General features: G+C 42.2%; 1 protein-coding gene across 1 annotated transcript; it reads right to left on the bottom strand.

Moving 5' to 3' along the window:
- Positions 1-80: 80 nt before the first annotated feature.
- On the bottom strand, positions 81-20,547 carry eya2 (EYA transcriptional coactivator and phosphatase 2). Its single transcript, XM_083892081.1, has 14 exons — positions 20,475-20,547; positions 18,941-19,064; positions 18,026-18,142; positions 11,810-11,886; positions 11,502-11,685; positions 10,022-10,158; positions 9,790-9,873; positions 5,707-5,796; positions 3,226-3,284; positions 2,736-2,896; positions 2,147-2,261; positions 781-902; positions 567-667; positions 81-209 (listed from the first exon to the last, which is right to left on the bottom strand). The coding sequence occupies exons 2-14, from the start codon at positions 19,041-19,043 to the stop codon at positions 129-131; spliced, it is 1,431 nt and encodes a 476-aa protein (XP_083748207.1). The 5' UTR covers positions 19,044-19,064; positions 20,475-20,547; the 3' UTR covers positions 81-128.
- Between the last annotated feature and the right edge of the window lie 1,754 nt (positions 20,548-22,301).

The raw sequence follows: 22,301 nt of genomic DNA on the forward strand, positions 1-22,301 counted from the left end.
CTCCAAACAGTAATACTGACTCTGCATCAGTCTCTTTGGGGGGGGGGGGGGTAACTCCACCCCCTCTCTCTCGCTGCAGTCAGGTATTCAGGATGATTTTCACGGTTGAGTGTGGTGACTGGCGCCATCTAGAGGTAGTCCAGCTCCAGTGCATGGCTCAGAGCTTCCAGGTCTGCCCGACACGACACCCTCCAGAAAGGCATGTTCTTCTGAAATAACGCAAATTAAATCAAAAATTAAAATACGATACGACCTTAATGTAAACCCTAAAAAAAAAAAATAAGTGGACATTTTTCGGTGCTGCTCCTGACGAAATGCAGATGTTAAATTTAGACAGGCTCAGAGGGGGGTCTACTATGCAACAGTGTTCATATGAATAATATGTTGTTTGTGCCAAATCCAGGAAAAAGTCTGACACTTAAATTAAGTTAAGATTATATATATGAAGAAAAAAAAAACCGTGGGCAGGGGAAGCTGCAGAAATGGAGTCTTTTAGGGTTAACTGATTAGATGTGGCCCATTTTCTCTGCAGTCACAGTCATAAAAAACATCAGATTGAGTTATACCTTCTTGGCCACGGTCTCTTCTTCGGCGCCATCTCCTATTACCACGTACACCGCTCTCCGCCCGAACCTCTGAGAAATGCGCTCGAAACAGCTCTCTTTGCCTTTGAAAAGGGAGAGCGAGAAAAGCAGAGGGGGGAAACGTTTTAAATCTTACGCGACAAAACGAGGTAAAAGTTGAATGCGATTTTTATGATTGTTACCGTTCTTTTCTCACCTGTTTTGGTGGCGCTGTATATGTTCTCTATGGGGAAGGCCGAGCCCAGGCCGTACAGTAGCACCTTGGAGAGGGCGGGGATGAGTTGGGTGGTGGTCACCAACACGTTCACACAGTTCGGCCTGGAACGGGACAGACCAAGTTATGATGAGTGGTGGAAAGGTCCATATTATACATTATACTACAACTGCGTAATGCGTTAGAACCACGGAGACCCGTCGAGCCCTCATAGTTCTCCGTCGGCGTGCCGGATACGCACTGCAATTTCCCGCCCGATCGGTAGGGGTCGCTACGCAGATACAGATAATTTTGATACAAAAATGGAGACATGAAAGACTGAGGAAACATGTCCGGAAGTGATATGTTCGTCCACTAAATGTACCGAGACTGATGGCAGGCGAATTTAACAGTCTTATTGGACTGATGAGGGACATGGACGAAGAAAACCCACTTCAGGTACTTCCGAATGTCGGCTGGCAAATTTGATGAACTTCTACGCCGTGTGCTACCTCATATTAATCATCGGGGCACCCACCGCATGCCCGTTGATGCCGCCCAGAGACTGGCTGAGGACAATTAGCAGCCCTTGCCGTCTCCGTTGTCCCTCGAAGGAGTGACGGACACTTAAATAATGTTTCGTGCAGCCGGAGACGACTTAGAGCACTTTACGCAGGAGTATAAATTGGGCTTAACGACAGTATCTACACTCAGTCAAGCATGTATATGCTTAAAGGTGCCATATGTAAGAATGTGGCCAAAAACGGTTACTACGTTCAAATTCAAAATACAGAGGTCTTTAAGTTTTCTGACGTAACTGGCAACCCGTGGTTGCTCGGCATCTGAGACTGACTGCAATGATTGGTAGACGCCGGTAGGTGGCGCCACATGCCAAAACATGATTTCAAAACATAAACATGATTTGCAGTCTGCAAATCATGTTTATGTTTTGCATTTATTTTTAATGCAAATATTTTGTCTGTACTGTTGTTGGTGAGTTCAGTTTGTTATATGAACATTATTCCTGAGTCTCTGTGACATATTAGGAGGATTTTATGGTCAGTTGCTTTATATTTATTACATAATGCACCTTTAAGTTCTTTCTCGTCCTTCTATTTCAGTACATTTTAAATGGGAAAATTACATTTTATACTCTGCTACACTTACTCAACACCTGTATGTTTCCATATTAGGAAACAAAACATCACGATCAGCTTCTAGCTATTATGCAATAATATGTAGGAACTACATTATAAAATTAATACAATAATTAGACTTTTGAATACGTGACTTTTACAACATAAAGCTGTAATTACTTATAATTATTGATTAGCTGTTGCGAATCCAATCCGCCGCAGCATGTACTGACCTGGAGTTGATGAGAGCCAGGGCTTTGAGTGCTTGCGTAAGCCACAGGTCAGTGAGGACCTCCATCTCTCGCCTCAGCTGTAACCACTCCTCACGCTTAGGGCTGCCCAGCAAGCCTGTCCATGGAGGAGACGTATGAGTAACAAAACAAGTGCAATATAACGTTACAGAGCCTCGTTTTTCACAGTCCTCGGACGGAACCGCTTTCACATAACGACCCCCGTAGTCTAAACCTCAGAGTTTTAGTGCAGCGTCTGTGCTTCACTGAGTTCACTTCGCGCTGAACAACAGCTGACTCATCATCATCCGAGGTTGACAAACAAACCGGCAAGTCCGGTTTCCTTTAAGCCTTTTCTCACCACATTCAGTTAATTGAATCGGTTATACCTCAGTAAATAAAGAGCAGGTGTTTGATTATCCACCAAACTACTGTTGAGGATAAAATGCAGTGAGAATAAAACAGCTTAAAAAAAAAAAGCTGATGTGTTTTCAGCTCTTTCATTGAAGGCCTGACAATATACAGTACATTTTTTTGATATTGATTATATATACCTAGTGTTAACACTACGTGTAACTGAAGAAGAACTTACCACCAACATTAATCTTGTACGTGTTGTAGATCTCCTTGACTCTGCGGTATCTGAAAGCCAGTTTCCTCATCCAGTCCACCCCTCCATGGACTCCTGACCCCAGGCACAGAGAACCAGCCCCTGCTGGGCTCTGGAAGCCGTCCGACCCAAAGTTGTAAGTGCTGCAGGATCACACAATACGGGGGGAAAACAGGCCTTTTGCTTTAATAAGTTGATACGAGTATATAACTTACAACTCTGAACAAGATGGCAGTGGTTAAACTTTCAGGGACAATAAATAATTGAAAGCTGCCATGAATGAAGCTTTTGTCGGTAGGAAATCCTGACGTGCAAACATCCAGCACGAGTAATAATTGAAAAAAATTTTTTTTTAGCCCAATCTGCCTTTCTGGACTGAGGAAGACAGTGAGTATCACATACAGCTATTGTAAACAGACATTAAATGTCTCCTAAAAGAGCTGGAGGTAAAGGAACATAGCGGAAGATTTACCTCAGGTCCTGTCCATTGTCGTCTGATGCGACGTCATCAATATGAACCTGGTCACATTCCTGGTGGAATTAAAAGGAAAGCGGATATATTATGAGAACCATTTCATCTAGAGTTGAGCCCTGTACAGGCAGGTCTAGTATAGTAGTCCACATAGAAATGTCTTTCACTGGCACGATGGTGTGCACATTGTTTTTTTGTTTGTTCTTTCTTTCTTTCTTTCAACCAAACCACACTTGGTGCTTAAACATGTGGCGACAGCCAAAACACCTTGAGCTGTGCTCTATAATCTCGCTTGACAGCAGTTATTAAAATATAGTGACCTTTTCTCTTTCACATAATCGTGCAGTAATGTCCATAGAGTGACACAGACACACACACATGTTTGTATAGCAGTCATAGTGAGGACATTCATAACCCTAACCCTAACCCTGGCATAATGCATTCCATAGCACCTTACCCTAACCTTAACTATCAAAACCTAAACCTTACCTTTACCCTTACCCTTACCCTTACCCAACCCCAACATTAACCCCAACCCCAACCCTAACCCTAACCCTAACCCTAATTCGAACCAAGGTCTTAACCTTGAACATTTTTTTTTAGGGGATATCAGAATGTGAGGACCAGCCAAAATGGCCTCACTTTCCCAAAATGTCCTCACTTCATTATGTATACAAGTTTTGACTTAACCTAAACTAAGTGACATCGCCAACCTGAGCGTACCATTACCACAGCCACTTAACGCCCCACCTTAACCTTGACCTTAGCCAAACCACATTAAAACCACATTTTCGCACTAAACTTGGCACCCAGTTCCTCAGAAACGAGGATCTCCCTTGTTCCATCTCATGATGGTTACTGGTCCTGACAAGATTAGTGTTTATATCAGAGACGCCGTTTCTAAAGAGGTAACATTCCTTAGTCCCTCAAGTTACCCTCAAACGAAATGCCTAACCCTAAACCTCACCCTAACCCTAATATCATGTGCAGCCAAAATGTATAACTTAAACTCTATATTGGGCCCCCTCTTCCTGCCCAGAGCTCTGCCTGGGGATCGGAACCTGGCCTGACCTGGCTGAAAGACCTGGACTGAACCACCATCACCACACGTCGGATCAGTAGGCCCGTTTAACAGATTTTTAACCTACTAACCTCTAACCCGAACCCTAACCCTAATCTCGTGTGCAGCCAAAATGTATAACTATAAATGTATAGTGGGACCCCTCTTCCTGCTCCCAGAGCTCTGCCTGGGATGGACCCCTGGCCTGCTGGCTGACAGACCTGGACTGGACCACCATCACCACACGCAGGATCAGTAGGCCTGTGAGTTTTAACCTCCTAATCTCTAACCCCAACCCTAGCCGGATCAGTAGGCCTGTGCAACAGAGTTTTAACCTCCTAACCTCTAGCCCTACCCCAAACCCTAACCTTGTGCACAGCCCCATTTAATACAATCTAACCTACATTCTCATTTGTTTTTGTTATGGAACATTTCAACCACACATTCTGACACAGATTATTCATGCACCAATTACCAGTTCCGTGATTTTTTTTTTTTTTTTTCTTTGGCTGTATTTGACATGACAGCGCTGATAATTCTCTTCGCGAAACTAATGTTAGCCACTGAAATAAGAGGGACAAGATAATTGCACCACAAGACTAAACAACAGTTGTCAGCCAACCATTGCTTATAGCTTTCTGAGGCCTGATGACAAAAGAAGGGGTGAAAACCAGGTCCGCAAATGGCTTTGTTGGCTCCTTTCCCTCTGCTCGACTGCACCTCCTCCCATTTGACTAATTTTCCACTCAGATACTCAGACACACACCTATAATTACAGCACAAAGTGTACTTTCTCTCTTTCTCTCTCTCCTTCTGTCTCTCTCTCTCTCTAATCTTTTTTTCATTGCCAGAACAAGGGTGAGGAATGCGAGATGAAAAACATTTGCGCTGTTCAGTCACTAGCAGGCAGTAAAATCCTTTCATCTTCTTTAGAGGTCTGCACAGTACCTCCTAAAAAAGCAACAGGCATTGGTCAAACTGAGGGAGAAGTCGTGCCAGCAGTGAACAAACCTCTCCTTTTAGCATTCTTGCTCAACCGTCACATTAAAAAAAAAAAAAAAAGGGGTGGGGGGGGGGGGGGGACTGTTTGGAAAATGCTGTAGTAAGTGTTAATACAGAATAGATGTTGTGTGAAGGGATTTCTACAATGACAGAAATGGTGCTTTATGCCAAGTAAGAAAACAGCATCCAAATGTGAAAGTGCAGAAAGGGCTTTTTTTTTTTTTCCAGTTTTTTGCTATAGTGGGATATGCTGTTACTGGTGTGCTTTCCCCCTGAAAGAAGAAATTACTGGAAATAGTCATGTGATTAATCAAATAATAATAATACTACTACAAAAAAAGAGTGGTGTGAGGAGACGGCAAAAGCAAAATGTAATCGTCCAACTCTCCAAATATCGCCGCACTGGTTCGAATACTAACCTCCAGATCGTTGAAGAAGAGTCTTGAATCGGCCAGATTGAAGATCATCTCCTCCATCCACAAGCCCAGGGACACTGCCTTTGAGGAGTCCTACACAAACACACACACACACAAACACACACACATTGATATGAATAACTTTGCACACAAATCACTCCGAGGCCCAAAGGCTGCTGCTGTGTACTCTCCTGTACTTCTGTTCTGCGTGTGTCTGTATGTATTTATGTCCTGAGGCGTGTTCAGGCTAATGGAGCTATACTGTGGATACTGTACAAATTTCCCTTTTGGCAACAGTTAAAGATTTTCTCTCTCTCTCTGACATAAAAAAGTCACATATAACAACATTTTTAAATGAGAGAAAACTGGTTTGACCAACAATGATGTAAGTACAACAGCGTCAATCGCGTCAAGGGGCTGCAAACCAGTCAAACACAGTCAATAGGTGATAAAAAACCACGAGCGGAGAGACTGAGATTGACGGGTTGGAATTTCGGAGAATAATCAGTGAAATCATCTCTTAACATTCTCTTGTCATTATTCTGACCTTGTCAGTGCAGCTGCCTGCTTGTCTCTCTGAACTGTTTTTCCTTTTTGCTTCTGCAAACTCATCAACTGGATTGACACAAACAGGTTTCGGGTGGGGAGGGGGAGAGGCAAGTGTGAACAAGCTATTTATCTTATGTCAGTCAAGCGCTGCTGCTGATTTTTTTTTAACCTCTTTATTACTCACAGGCCACGTTCACACACACACCTGGTCTATTTACATGTGTCTTTGGGTGATCTGTGATCACAAGTGGACAGCTTTAAGGATGTCAGCTCACACCTGGCATTGGGACGCGTCGTCTACCGAGCGTGTCCAAACATCTGATCGGATCTTAGTCATGTGCATAGAGAAAAAGCACTGTACTGTATATACTGTATATGTAGGCTAAATAAACATAAAGACGGGAATCAAAACAACACCAAGCATCTTCCTTCTTCCAGTCAAAGAAAGCTGCTTAAGACGTTTTGGCATGGTCATTATATTTGTCTATAGGCGGGAAAAGATTTCATTCTCCTTCTCAGATGATGACATTAGTGTTTACAGTGGTGAAAGAATGTGCTCATGGGAGTTTTTTGAGTGTCCACTTGTGATCAAAATCACAATAAAAATCAAAAAAGTGCCTCCTGTCTCAATCAATCTGCATTATTTAACGATTAAAAGGGAATTAACAACTAAAACACAGATTAATTAGTCGACACAGTTGCAAAAACATATTAAAAACGGCATCCCGCAGATCTGGCGGATTCTAACAAATATTTAGACGTATGTCGACGTCTCGTTCACCTTTTTTTCGACACGTTCTCTTCTCTGTCAACACACACACACACACACACCTCACATCTCCCTGTTTCTTTCTTCTCTTGCCCTCTCGTACCGGAGGAGCCAGACGAATACCTGGGTGTTGCGTAACAACACCCGACTTGAGTTTTTGTTTCTTAATAAGAAAAATCGTAAATTATCACCGAGGTAAACACACATAAATCATGCTGTGCGAGGCAGTTAGGCTGACAAGCGGCATGGGCGTACGGTTGTTCCAAGACTACAAAAGAAGGTGTGTGTGTGTGTGTGTGTGTGTGTGTGTGTGTGTGTGTATGCTTGGCATATTGTGTTGGCTCGTCGCTGGCAGCGAGACAGGAAAAGCAGCCCGGGTGTCAGCCAAAGGTTAACATTAGATTAGTGCGTCTGAATGACAAGGAGAGTTGTCTCCTGGCCCAGAATTTATTAATGAGCTTGATGACACTTAGAGGGGTAAATAACAGAAAAAAAAAGAAGAAGAAGAAAATATGAAATACACCCATCCGGGACGTGAAGTGAAAAAGGTGATAAAGGGCAGCAAAAGTTCAATAAGGAGGAGCAGGGTGTCACAGGGGGAGGAAAAGCAAAAAAAAAAACACTGTCAAGATGAATGCAAAGGATCAAGAGGGAGGGGTTAAAAGGCTTAAGCGAGGTTTGTTCTGCTTTTGTAATATCGATATAATTACGTGTAATCACCCTCTGCTTTCGTACGGAGGACTCAAACCAAACCCTGTCTGCTAATCTGAGACAAGAATTCAAGACGGAGGAGGTTCGGAAAAATATGCGAAAGGAAGACGCTCCTAAATCATTCACGGAGAGGGCAGTTGAAAAGAAAGACAAAGATTCACACGCTCGATGACAGAGAGATGATAAACGAGATCGTAGAAGATTCACCAAGTGATTCTCCGTTCACCGAGCTGTTAGAAACAACTTCCTTTCAACGCGTCCGTTTATCTTTCCTGTAAAATGGGCCCGGACTTGCCCTCTGCACGGGTCAAACCATTTGACTTCACAATAAGAAGAGACACAATTAGTTGTTCAAATGATAATAATGGCTTAAAAATAATCTCTCGAAATCCCCCCAGTAGTAAAGGATTAATTCTTACACAGAATACAATACACCTTTGTTCTTGAGATCAGGCAAACACTGCAAACAGATTAGTATACGTCATTAACTACACTCTTAGAAATAAGGGTTCCAAAAGGGTCCTTCTACAAGGGCTGAGGTTCTGCCTGGAACCATTTGCTTCTGAAAAACCCTTTCCCTGAAGAAAGGGTTTTTCAAGGGTTCTTGGTAACACTAATGGTTCCAGTAAGAACCATTTGGATCCAGAGAACCCTTTAAAACCCCTTTCCTGAATAAAGGGTTTTAAAAGGGTTCTTGGTGGAACCCTCCAAAAGGGTTCTTGGAGGAACCTTTATAAAAAGGTTCTACCAGGAGCCAAAAAAGCATATAGCACAATAGCAAAATAGCACTTTTATTTCTAAGCGTGTATTAGAAAGATTACAAAATCCTAATTTGCAGTCTTGTTAAAGTACTTGAAAGCAATACTTGAGCAAAAGTACAAGTATCTTCCCAGAAAATGACTTTGGTAGAAGCTAAAGCCACCTTTTAGTAAAAGTTTTAAAGTACCTGACATTTACTGTACTTAAATATCAAAAGTCAACTGAAGTCTTCTTGGAGCTGAAATCTGCGGCTAACATCCGAGTGGCTAACAGCTGGTGCCGCTAAAAAACAACTAGCGACAACAAACAGGCATTACGTCACCAACTCAACTAGTTAGCTACTAACTAGCTAGTACTCAACTCGAGTAAAAGTACACAATCAATGCCGGAAAACAATGTATCATGGACGTCGTCTCAAAAAGGTTGAACAAAATGTAAAAAAAAAAAAAAAGTTTAGTATGTGAGCTTTCTTGGCGCTTTGTGGCTAATCTTTTTTTTTTTTCCGCTGTCACTCATTCACTTTATCTGCTGCATGTCTGAGATTCGATGTCAGCGTCCGTCCAAACTTAGCTTCCTTGGATCCCGCAGCGGGTGGTGTTTGGGTGGTGGGAGGATTTTTTGGGGGGAATTTTTGGCACATGAGTCACATTTCAACACATCTTCTCCCCCCTTTTCCTTTTTTTCTCACTGGCTCTTCTTCTCCAGGGTGGTGTGGGGGGGGGGTGGGGGGGCAAGAAAAGAAAAGAAAAAGAAACAACGGCATGCATGCATGCACGGCCCTAAACCGATCACTGAAACCGTGTGTCCGCTCAAACTCCCATCAGCCTTGTGTCAACCCGCCAAGGGACCGTGAGAATTCAAAACACACATCCCCGGCCAAAAACAAGAAACACACCACTGTCCGCCCCTTGTCAGCTGCCGGTCTGTTATATAAAGGTCCTGCTGCGTGTCAATCACACTGCAGGATGCTGGGGTAGCTAAACAACTCCGCAGCATTATGAAAAGAAACAAGAGGGCAGCGAGGCAAAACAGCCAGCGTGTGAAAATGCTCAGGGATGAGACCCAAAGGTCGTGGACAACAAAACCTTGAACTCTTAGTCAAATAAGCACCTGACCGCTGGAACAAAGGGTGAATTGGAGGATTACACAGATTTTGTTGTCCTGGGGATCCTGTGCCAAAGTGTACCTAAATACCCACGTACTGCATAATTAGCTGTTGTCAAAAGCGTGACGAGCTACACACCGTGTACTTCTTACAGTAAATGACAAAGAGAAAGGGAGGCGCGTAAGCAACGTACCTTGCCAAATCGTGAGGAGAAGGTTCCCGTGAGGAGTGAATGGAAAATGATGATGGTTTCATCGAGGTCCCAGATAAACACTCGCTGCGGCGAAATAACAGATATGTAATGTCAACCTCATGAATGTCTCCCCCCCCCTCTCTCTGTTCATTTCACACAGAGAGAGAGAGAGAGAATAAGATAAATAGAGAAATACTGATCATTTTCAACATGTTGAGCACGTGTTGCGAACCTCTATATCAGAGTCCAGCGGTGGAGTGGGGTCACTGGCTCTTTTCCTGCCTCTCAACTTCCCATCTGAGCCCCGACGTGCTGCGACACCTTCCTCTTTGCCTGGCGTGGGGGGGCTGGGCGGCGGGTGGTACTCTCCTGAAATGCAATTAAATGAATTTAAATAAACTACCGTTTTGATCCAGACATCAACAAGCAATATTAAAGGTTGTACTTTAGGGCATGGACGTTGTTCAAATGATAATAATGGCTTAAAAATAATCTCTCAAAATCCCCCCAAAAGTAAAGGATTAATTCTTACCCAGAATACAATACACTTTTGTTCTTGAGATCAGGCAAACACTGCATACAGATTATTATACGTCATCAACTACACTCTTAGAAATAAAATGGTTCCATAATAAAATAAATAATAATGGTTCCAAAAGGTTCCTTCTACAATGGCTGAGGTTCTACCTGGAACCATTTGCTTCTGAAAAACCCTTTCCCGAAGAAAGGGTTTTAAAAGGGTTCTTGGTGGAACCCTCCTAAAGGGTTCCAGGTGGAACCTTTATAAAAAGGTTCTACCTAGAGCCAAAAAGGATTCTCCTATGAGGACAAGCCGAAGAACCTTATATGATTCTACTTAGCACTTTTATTTCTAAGAGTGTACACTCTTAGAAATAAGGGGTTCCAAAAGGGTCCTTCTACAAGGGCTGAGGTTCTACCTGGAACCATTTGCTTCTGAAAAACCCTTGCCCGAAGAAAGGGTTTTTCAAGGGTTCTTGGTAACACTAATGGTTCCAGTAAGAATCATTTTGATCCAGAAAACCTTTTAAAACCCCTTTTCCGAATAAAGGGTTTTAAAAGGGTTCTTGGTGGAACCCTACAAAAGGGTTCTAGGTGGAACCTTTATAAAAAGGTTCTACCTGGAGCAAAAACGGGTTCTCCTATGAGGACAAGCTGAAGAACCTTACATGGTTCTACTTAGCATTTTTATTTCTAATCGTGTATTAGAAAGATTACAAAATCCTAATTTGCAGTCTTGTTAAAGTCCTTGAAAGCAATACTTGAGCAAAAGTACAAGTATCTTCCCAGAAAATGACTTTGGTAGAAGATAAAGTCACCTTTTAGAATATTACTTGAGTAAAAGTCTTAAAGTACCTGACTTTTACTGTACTTAAATATCAAAAGTCAATTGAAGTCCACTTGAAGCTGAAATCTGCGGCTAACGTCCGAGTGGCTAACAGCTAATGCCGCTAAAAACAACTAGCGACAACAAACAGGCATTACGTCACCAACTCAATTAGTTAGCTACTAGCTAGCTAGTACTCAACTCGAGTAAAAGTACACATTTTATTCAGGAAATGTAGTGGAGTAAAAGTAAAAGTTGTCAGAAATAGAAATAACGAAGTAAACTTAAGTGCTTCCATTACAACACTGCTAGTTTTAGAGGTTTCACGCTCATTTGTTTTGGGCGGTTCTTTAAGCAGTAACCTTACCTGTGTGCGACTCTGGGCTGTGATTGGGCAGCATGACGGGGTGCTCTGGATGCTGATAGGCTATTGGAGCTGTGATGGCAGCAGGGCTGATGTTGCTGCTGGTTAGGTACGGGCTGTTGTAGTGATGCGAGTTATAATACGGAGAGTACTGACTCTGACTGTAGCTGGAGTACGCCGAAAACTCCTGTCAACGCAGACAAAAGAAAAAAGGGCACGACCATAAATCAAATAGATAAAAATAAAAGTCCAGGAGGCTAAATGAAGATGTTTTATATTGGACAGAATATAATTAGGGTTGAATTACTCACTTGTTGGGCAGAGTTGAACGGGGTTGTGCTGGAGATCGCGTGGGTGCCTTGAAATATCCCCGATGAAATACCGCCACCTGAGAAAAGATATGAACATCAAGGTCAAACATGTCATGTAACACCTCAAATCAAGTGATAAAAAAAATAAAATAATTATCACCTACGAATTGATGGGGGAGATAACCGTGTATGAATTAAATTTAGATATAGTTTTACAACATTCGATACGAGCCGTGGAACCCCGGACTCGTAACTCACGTGACAGCTCAGCGCTGCAGGACCCGAGAGTCGGATTCGCCGCTTGTTATTCATCGCGCTCTCACCATCGCAGCCTCGGGTCACTCGCGCGTCTCATCTTCGGTGATCTACAACCACGTCCAGTCAATTAATCTCTTCTTTGGTGCGAGTGAGAATAATGTTTGACATTATAATACAGGTGGGAAAGTGTGCTCTGTTGCTCTGGGAAAGCTTCACAGCTTTTCTTTTTTTTTTATCAAGCCAAAACAGGAATGCCTTCCTCCAAGCAATGTCCCCCGCACAGATGCTGTCTCGCTATCCTGTCAAGTCTGTTTTGGTGGGGCTGACTGGTTATTAAGGTAACACTTTAGATTAGGGAACATATTTACCATTAACTAGGTGCTTACTAACATGCATACAAGTAGCATACTAGGCCTTAATTAGTAAATATTAAGCACATATGAGCACTTTATGTGGGAAAAATATTAAAGGGGCCATATTATACCCTATTTCACCAAGTAAGGGTTAAGCCCAATTTATACTCCTGCGTAAAGTGCTCTGCGTAGGCTACGCAGAGTCCTCTGCGTCGACGCAGAACCTGTCGAAGAGCCTCTGCGTCGTCTCCGGCTGCACGGAAATATTTTTTAAGTGTCCGTCACTCCGTCAAGGGACAACGGAGACGGCAAGAGCTGCGATTGGTCCTCCAACTATAAATACGTCATATCTTAACACACACAGCACATGTTTAGACTCTAAATGGCCAATTTCTCGCCTCAAATTCTCTTAAAACTGCGTTCCGGGACACAGAAAAGTGACAAACGGCCACTGTTTCAACAACAACAGTCTTTCTCCCTCGGACGCCATTGCTCACTGTAGCCAAAAGCACAACAACCTTGCGCAGCGACCCCTACTGATCGGGCGGGAAATTGCCACGCCTATCCGTCACCACGACGCAGAAGTATAAATGCTTGAGTGGTCTACGTGGTGACGCAGACGGATAACGCATGACGCAGTCGGAGAAGTATAATGTGGCCTTTAGGGTTAGGGTTAACCCTAACCCAACTAGTTCCCTGGTGTCCTAATGAACATGTCTGTGACATGCTTTGGTCAAAATACCATAAGGATGAAGCACCACAGCAGTTCAATCACCCTGCCAAAACAGCCCTGTCCAGAACGCTCGGTTTAGTAGTATCTCTTTAGGTCCACCTTAAAAAAACGAAACTTAAGGGACAGGAAATGAGATCAGCATATGGAAAAGTGGTCATTTGCAGGCTCTAGCAGGCACACTGCCGTCATATATAACATGTATCCGCTGGACGGATAAATCCTCTGAGGCTGGAAGTTTGTGTAGAACTCTGTGCTGCACTGTGGAGCCAAGGATCGAACTTTTCAAGCGCTACCGGTTTTCTCACGTGTTTTACGGACAAAGCGTGACAACAATTCCTGGAATTTAGCGCACAGCCACGTCCCAGTGAGTGCAGAAATCAACATCGCGTGTTTTATCTCCTGTACTTAGACTGAGGAGGACCACAAAAACATGAGTGAGTCATCCTTTTTCACACTTTGCCGACTGATAGGGCCAAATAAGCGTCTCATTCTCTGGTTTCTTTGAAGAAACAGTTTGTAGAAACAGAATGACAAGTCTTTGCCAAATGCTTTCCCAAAACTTCACGCCGTATAATTAATCTCACTTGAGAAGACGAGTGACAGATCGTAATATAGATGATCAACGCTTGTCCGCGAATCAAATTAAAAGTGCGGTGAAAAGGAAAAAGGTCCTCGGGGCTTAATGACTAACACGGTGCTGCAAACAAGACAGTTTACAGCTATCGTAGCTGCACTTAGTCGAGGTGACGCGTCGAGCTCAGTGTTATCGTGACACTGAGCATAATTGGTGTCGAATGCGAACCCCGACCTCAAGTTTGGATTGACGACTCCGAACTTCAGAGCAAATGATTCACGGATTTGCCAAAGAATCACAGCAGAAGTAAAAAAAAATCTTGTCAACCTAAGTGTTGTCTTGTCATAAGACTCATTTTAAATGATTCAACTAATATGTTTGTTATTCTACGACATCAAAAAGATAGCCGCGTAGAACATACTACGTTTGGAGCAGGGTTTCTCGCTCCTGGTCCTGGGAAGCCACTGTCCTGGGAAACAGGACAATGGCTTCCCAGGACCAGGAGCGAGAAATCCTGGTTTATCCATGTTTTCTTTTTTCACACTGAGCGCAGGAGCAAAAATAAAGACGTCGGGAACAAAGACTTTCACGACTCGGGGGAAACGGGATGCAAGTGCTGTCAGTTTATTGTTTCAGCATGATCGCTCCTGTTAACCGGCCGGTTGAAGCCGATCGGTGTCAAGTGACTCTCGTTTCAGGTGAAACAAGTGTACATTCAGATAGTGTGACACGGTGGTTGGATGGGGCCCGTTATTGACAAGACGTTTGACGACACAGGCGACACTGTGTGCACTGCAATTATGATATCTGTACTCAAACAGAAAACAGATCAGACGGAGCATGTGTAAATAAGTGTTTGGTTTCCAACTGTAGTGTTTATTCAGTGGGTGGGTTTTGCCATGCGATGAAGACAACCTTTAGAGTAATCCTGTCGTTTAATTACCGTGAGTAATTACAGCTGATGGTTGGAAAGTTGATTCAGTTCCTATAAAAGATTTATCCTGTTGCTAATCACCAACGGTCTGCAACGAGTTGTTTTTCTCTTCCTCTGTGTTTGCTTTTTATCAGCTATTCTCTTTCGCTCTCTCTCTCTCATTATTTCATCAGTCCACAACTGCTCTCTCTCCCCCATTTTTCACTCTCCACTCCACAGTGCATGACAAACACGGGATAATGATCGAACGGCAGAACCACAACGAAAACCCCCCCACACGACACAAGATTCTTCAAAGCGTCTAAAGAAAAAAAATACAGGAGGTCTCTCTGGAGTAAACACAGAAAGACTCCCATCGTCCCCCCTTATTTGGTTTCACTTGTGTAACCAAGTGTTTCGATGGCTCTTCGGCGTGCGTACGTACGAATATTGCGTCGGGTACATGGAAACATTCCGAAATCCTACAAACATTGGCTCGTCGTGGCAGTTTGTTACCGTTTGAAGTTTGCGGCTAATGATTTGTGCAAAAAAAAAAATACTCAAACAAATTTACATTGTTTGGGAACAGTGTCCCTCAAACTCCCGGCTGCACGGTTGAAAATGTTTGTTGGTTCAGTTGCGCTCCAGCAGAGAAACACGCGGTCGTTTGGAAAGCGCGAGCAGTTTGCGAGAGAGATTTTTTATCCAAAGTGTGTTTACATGAATATTTACATTCCACTACGACTTATGACATTCAACACTGCTCTCGTAGTATGGAAAACTTTCAAAAACGGTACGAAAACCTTGTTCAGTAAGTCAGGATTGTGCACTCATTCTCATCTTTAATTTTAACATACTGGCGTTTATGGGATATAAAACATATGGACACATATGGACCAGTCAGAGATGTAATATCTGCACCTAAAATGTCGCGTAATGGTAAAATCGAGTTACCGTAATTACGTGACAGTTTGTGCTATCGGAAAAATTTCAACTGCTCCTGAAAGCTGAGAAGTTGCACGTCAAAGACAACGTGGTGGTGATTACAGTAACGTCGCTCGCGCTGTTGCAGGAAGCCAGTGAACCAGCGTCTTTGTCACCAGAGGGGACAGATTTGGAGAAACGCCTGTGCATATTTTCCACGTTTTTGGACAAGACTCAACCAAATGTTGTTTAAAATATGAGCTATACTGTTCAAAGTCTGGTGTTCATGTACACCTACCGTGTTTTCTAAATACACATTTTGTTAATATACTATTTTAACATGCAGCAAAGTGTAAATAACTGCCAGATATTGGAAGTTATTCTGGGGAAAAATGGGCAAAAGCACTTAGTTACAGGACTTTTTAACCCTTTAAGGTACTACTCAACCATTTGGTCGACCACACTTTAAGTCACTAGAGGCCTGTATATGAAATATAATTTAAAAAAAAAAGAAAAAAAAAAAGATTGTCGTTATTGTTATCATAAGTAAATAAAATAAAATAATAAAACAATTAAAAAAATGCAAATAAATCATTTTTCCTTTGCTTTTTAATGGTTAATGGTTAAAATAAGCACTGCCAGCACTCAAAATCCAAACTAGCCTTCACTAAATTTACATTTAAGGCTACTTCCATACTGAATGTCCTGCTAAATACAACCTACACTATCCATGGCAACGTTTAATGCTATTTATAAGTATTATTTATTAGGAATATTATTATTATTTGACTCTGCTAAGTGAAACCCAATGTGGAAGTGCCAGAAACCCTGTATTCTCTTAAATGTAATCAGCTCAATTTGTCTGCAAGTCAATTACTCTTCGTCATTTCCTGCTAAATGTATTATATAATCTATAGTAGTAAAGTATAGCGAGTGTGCTTTTCCCTTGTGTGTGCGTGCATGTGAGTGTGAGATGAGTTGCAGGTGTGCGTGTTTGAGTGAACGACATGTGGGTGTGAGTGTAGGTGGATCCTGGGAGCTGATTGGTCCTGCACAGGAGGTACGAGTACAAGAGGCCTGATCATCGCAGCTGCTAGGGGGACTTCCTCAAACCTCTCACAGCCAGCAGATAGTTTGTGCTTGGGTTTAGTTAACCTTTTAAAAATGGTTTATTTTTGCTTTGTTTTTGTTGGTGGTTTCTTGGGGGTTGGGAAGAGGGAGTCTATTCTTTATCAGGTGTGATCAGGTTTTTTCCCCTGGGCCTGGTCGTAACAGAGAGACTGATACCTGAAGCAGGTGTGAACGTGGCACTGGTGAAATAATGAACTAAAGGCTTTAAAAAGAGCAGTCCACAAACCACTAATATGTGCTGTTGTGGTGGCACAAGCTAAACCCACCTTGGGGTTTATTAGACATCGCACCAATTTGTAAAAAAGAAATATCCCTAAAGGATAAGCAGATGTGAATCCATACACCTAATATACGTAATATACGCACAAAAACAGGCAGATACAGTGACGGCGACGTCGAGCAAAATCAAAAGTCGCGTGTTGCATGGTTTGCAACATTAAACCTCGCTCGCTCCACCGCTCTGCAACGAAAATGCACCTTAACCTCTCGCGCACAAGGTCAATTTTATGCTGCTTTCAAAGTCGTAAAAAAAAAAAAAGTGAGCGCGCTGAGCAAGTCATGCTTTGGGCGCCAGCGGCTGAGGAATGTTGTACAGCACAGATACACCCACACACACACACACACACACACACACAAGTGTGGGCAGAGAGCTGAACACACTCCAAAGTAACCACTTCTTCACGAGGGCAAATATCCTGTACCCATCTTTGTTTTCACTGTCTTCTTCCCTCTCCCACACCCTTTATTTCTCTTTTTTTCTTTCTTTTTTTTTTGCTGAAAAACACAGACACACATACACAGACACACACACACACAGTGCAAAGCACTTGCATGCTGTGTTGTTGGTCTGAGCGGAGAAAGGGGGCCTGACCCCGAGAAAAGAGGAGGGGTGGGGAGACTTTTGACGCCAGGAGTCCAGACCGCAGCTAATGGAGAACAGGTGTGGCAGAGGAGGAGGAGAGGAGAGGAGGCAAGATACAAGGAAAGGAGGAAAGACACAGAGAGGAAAGGAGAGGAGGAAATAAGGAAGGAGAGTAGAAGTAAAAAGAGTGGCGGATGGTCAAAGTCAAAGATAGTGTAAAGTTGTTAATGCTTGTTATTTGTTATCTCTTTAAGATCTATTCTGGTATAAACTCTAAGCTTGACAGGACTTTGTAGTCCAAAACCTGGTCCTAATGAGGCAGAACCTCACTTCTGAGGAACTTTGGGTTCAGGTTAGGGATAACGCTTCGTTTAGGCTGTCAATGCATTGTCCCTAAGAAGAATAGTTGTGAAAACCCGTGTGTGTGTGTGTGTGCGTGTGTGTGTGTGTACATCGTTTCCAACTAACCGTGCGTATGTGAATAGCTGTACAGGCTTTGACCGGGAGGAGTGCTGCTGAAGTTTGAGTAGCCCAATAGTCCAGTCTGTCCTGGAGAATGACTTAGACCGTCTTCTGTTTTAATGTCTGTGGGAAAAAAAAGAAAAAAAGAATGAAAAAGAAAAAAGGATGAACGTTCAGGATGAACCAAGTTTCCACACAGTTAATAATAACATACCTGTTCTACGTCGCAGAGTGGCTTTGTCAAGTGATCGAAAACAACTTCTAATTTTCACGGCAACGTCCCTGATCAAGCTTTAAACTCAACATTTGCAAAACTGTATATATGTATGAGACAACTTGCTTGTTAAAAATAAAGTAAATTAGTGTACTATTGTGTCTTGTTCAAAAACAGTAATGGTAAAAGTTTGGGGTCACTTAGAAATGTCCTTATTTTTCAAGGAAAAGCTCTTTTTTTCTCCAATGAATATAACATTAAATTAATCAGAAATACACTCTATACATTGTTAATGTGGTAAACGACTATTCGATCTGCAAATGTCTGGTTTTTAATGGAATATGTACATAGGTGTATAGAGGCCCATTTACAGTGTTCTAATGGTACATTGTGTTTGCTCGTGTTAGAAGACTATTGGATGATTAGAAAACCCTTGTGCAATGATGTTAGCACAGCTGAAAACAGTTTTGCTGGTTCTTTGACGAAAGAGCAAAATGATTATTTGGAATAAAAATCATTATTTCTAATCTTGTCAATGTCTTGACTATATTTTCTATTCATTTTGCAACTATTTTGATGAATAAAAGTGTGACTTTTAATGGAAAACACAAAAAAATTGTATAGGTGACCCCAAACTTTTGAACAGTAGTGTATATATATATAAAAGAGAATCTATAATAATCTCAGATTGACCTGTGGGTACTTACTGTAGGACGGCATGCTGTAGCCCTGTGTGTGGTGAGTGTAAGGTGTGTATGGTCCTGCAGGCTGGAGGGCGGTGCTGTACTGCGTCTGTCCATATGCAGCCATGACACTTATTTGCGGTTGATCCTGAGGAAGGAATAATAATCATAATTAATCATCATGACAGGTTCTTCCCTTTATCCGTTGCAAGACAACACACATGACCGTGTCACATTTAGAAATGACGACGAGGAACAACACACATGGCTGTTAGGAAATATGTTAATATGAGATGACTCTTCCTTTTACGAGAACAGAGAGGGGAAATAAAACAATGGAATGAATTAAAAATAACTCAATACCCCTCAGTGTCCACATTCGCATAGAAAGACAATGTTTTCAATCGATTGAAAGTTTGTGGCCAAAAACGGTTACTACGCTCAAATTCAAAAATAGAGAGGTCTTTTAGGTTTCGTTTTCTGATGTAACTGGCAACCGTGGTTGCTCGGCAGCTGAGACTCTACTGACTGCAATGACTGGTAGATGGCGGTAGGTGGCGCCACATGCCAAAACATGATTTCAAAACATAAACATGATTTGCAGTCCGCAAAATGTTTTTTTTAATGCAAATATTTTGTCTGTACTGTTGTTGTTGGTGAGTTCAGTTTGTTATATGAACATTATTCCTGAGTCTCTGTGACATATTAAGAGGTTTTCATGGCCAGTTGCTTTAGATTTATTAGTGTGCTTGCTGAAAGGCAGCACACTATTGTACTTCTTAAGTTTTTTTATTCCTGTCAGCCAGATTTTTGGTCAGCTCCTGCTCCTAGACATTTTGAGATATCTCCACCGGTCCAACTCTGGAACGTCCGGCCGGAACCGGTGTAGTGTGGAAATTGAAGATAGCGTTACTGACCCTTGTCGTTCTTCGGCCATATTGGATTGAATAGAAAGCGAAACTAAACTTTCACAGGTCACAAATTTTGTCCGATCTTCACAAAACTTGACGTACACGATCCTTGGATCGATTTTGGAAGGATTTTAGATTTTTCGGAAGCATTTGCCCGTCACGGCCAGATGAAATAGAGGAAGTTAGCAGTTAAATACAGGAAGTTAGCTCATATTATATCAGGAACGATTTCACGTATCGAAAAACCAAACTTTGTACATGAACTCGGGACTCCGATATGAGGAAGCACAAGATCCGAAAAATTAAGTATTGATGGAATTCTCAGCTGAAGCATCAACACACCCTATTCCACTAGCTGCTTGCATTAGTGAAATGCACCCAAGCAAACCGGAAATGCATTCTAGTCACATAATGCACCTTTAAATGCCCAAGTTACTTTAACTAATTTCTTCACTTGAAAACATCAGGGCTCAGGAGCCAATCCCAGCAGACATAGGGTGAAAGGCGAGGTATACAAGTATTCTGTTGATATGCAGATTTTAAACTCAGTTAATCCGTCAGTCGACTTCACGGCACGACCGGGTAACAACAGCAGCACCTTTCATCTGTAGCACTTTACTCTTTACTCAGGCGTTTCCATCGCTTACCTGCCTCTGAAGAGAGAGCTTTATCCTCTTTATCCTGTCACACTTCTGTTAAGTCAGGTTCCTCTCAAGCTGTCAACTTTCCTGTGTGAAACAATAGCGAAAAAATACACACACCATTAGGATACAGGTATGCGTGTGAGTGACACGCAGCTATGCGCCCCATGCCTGCAGGCCCTGTTGCGGCACGGTGGTAACGATGAAGAGATGTTTTCCTGCGCGAAGCCTCTAAGAGGTGAACAGGTCTGAGGTTCATGTGGACTGTGTGAAGCTTGTTTTTTTTTTTTTCTGAGAAGAAGAAATAAACTAGGATCTCGGCTGTTGTCCAAATTCTATGATTCAGTACAATGTCTAATTTGTGTTTTCAGTGGGACAATGGAGCTTTGTGAAATTGGAATGAGACAGCATGACACACACACACACACAGAAAATCTGCATCACGTTCTCTACAACCATTGTATTGTATGTTGACTGAATTGGATGAATAAAAATACATGGAGTTTTGCAGGTGATGATACAAACTGAATTAAAGTAATAGGATTACTCAAAAGTTACTGTAGTGAATCAGATTAACTAGTGAATGCAGGTTTTTTTATTTTTTTATTTTTTATTATTGAAAATCGGACTCTCTTCCTGGATAATTTCCTCAATAGTTAAATTAAAAACAGACCCGTTTTCTAAAGGTGCACATTGGTTTTAATTTAAATATATAATGTAATACTGCCGACTGACTAAAAAAAAAGAAAAAAAAGAAGTAAAACGAAACTTAAGGGACAGGAAATGACATCGGCCACAGAGGCTACTGGGCGCTAACAGCAGTTAGCATTTGGAAAAGTGATCATTTGCAGGCTCTAGCAGGCACATTGCCGTCATATATAACATGTATCCACTGGACAGATAGATCCTCTGAGGCTGGAAGCTTGTGTAGAACTCTGTGCTGCACTGTGGAGCCAAGAATAGAACTTTTCGCGAACTTTCAGATACCGTTGCCCTCGCCTGAAGTCTCACGCGTTTTATGGACATTTAGCGCATTGTGACGTCTCAATGAGTGCGGAAGTCAAAATCGCGTGTTTTATCTCCTGTACTTAGACTGAGGAGGACCACAAAAACATTAGTGAGTTATCTTATTCACACTTTGCCGACTGATAGGACCTCCAGAGTCCCAAATATAAGGATTTAAATGATTAAAAAGTTGATTTAGCATAATATGGAACCTTTAAGGCAGGTGAAAGCTGTGCTGTAGTGAGGTTCACCGTGTCTTCATGCTACAAAAAAACACGCCTGATATTTAAGATAGTTAGAAACAGTGAAACCACAGAGTCAGCTGTTAAAAAAAACCACAGACAACTTCATGGTAAACTGGAACAGAGACTGTGAGTCAGGTCTTGTTATCCAACATCAATCCAGATTTCATGCTCTTGCGGCTGAAGAGGAGAATTCCTGAATTTAGGCTCACAAAATCATGTGGAAAACCAGAGGAACAGAGGAATAACGTCTTTATTTGAGCTGGTATATGTGCACAGTTATGGGTCTATATGGGTTTTTTCTTTCTTTCTTTCTTTCTTTCTTTCTTTCTTTCTTTCTTTCTTTCTTTCTTTCTTTCTTTCTTTCTTTCTTTCTGCGCAATATGACAAGGCGCAACCTTCATTTCTCAGCTTTTCCTCGTGTGATTTCTCTCTGTGTCTTTGCCTCTGGGCCATTCCAATCTGGCAAAGCTGTAGCTAACTGCCTGACCTCTGACCCCGCTGACAACACAAAGACAGAGACAGATGACAGTCATGAATTATCACAGCAGCAGAGAGATGAAGGTGTGTGTGCGCTCGTGTGTGT

Source organism: Microchirus variegatus, assembly GCF_963457635.1.
Source record: "Microchirus variegatus genome assembly, chromosome: 7".
Classification (NCBI taxonomy): Eukaryota; Metazoa; Chordata; class Actinopteri; order Pleuronectiformes; family Soleidae; genus Microchirus; species Microchirus variegatus.

Excerpts from the sequence above, each read along its gene's own strand:
- eya2 (XM_083892081.1), bottom strand. The coding sequence starts at position 19,043 with ATGGCTGCATATGGACAGACGCAGTACAGCACCGCCCTCCAGCCTGCA. Across the intron at positions 9,874-10,021 it reads CGCTGGACTCTGATATAGAG|CGAGTGTTTATCTGGGACCT; the intron begins GTTCGCAACACG and ends ATTTCGCCGCAG. Across the intron at positions 5,797-9,789 it reads TCTCCTCACGATTTGGCAAG|GACTCCTCAAAGGCAGTGTC; the intron begins GTACGTTGCTTA and ends GTGTTTGTGTAG.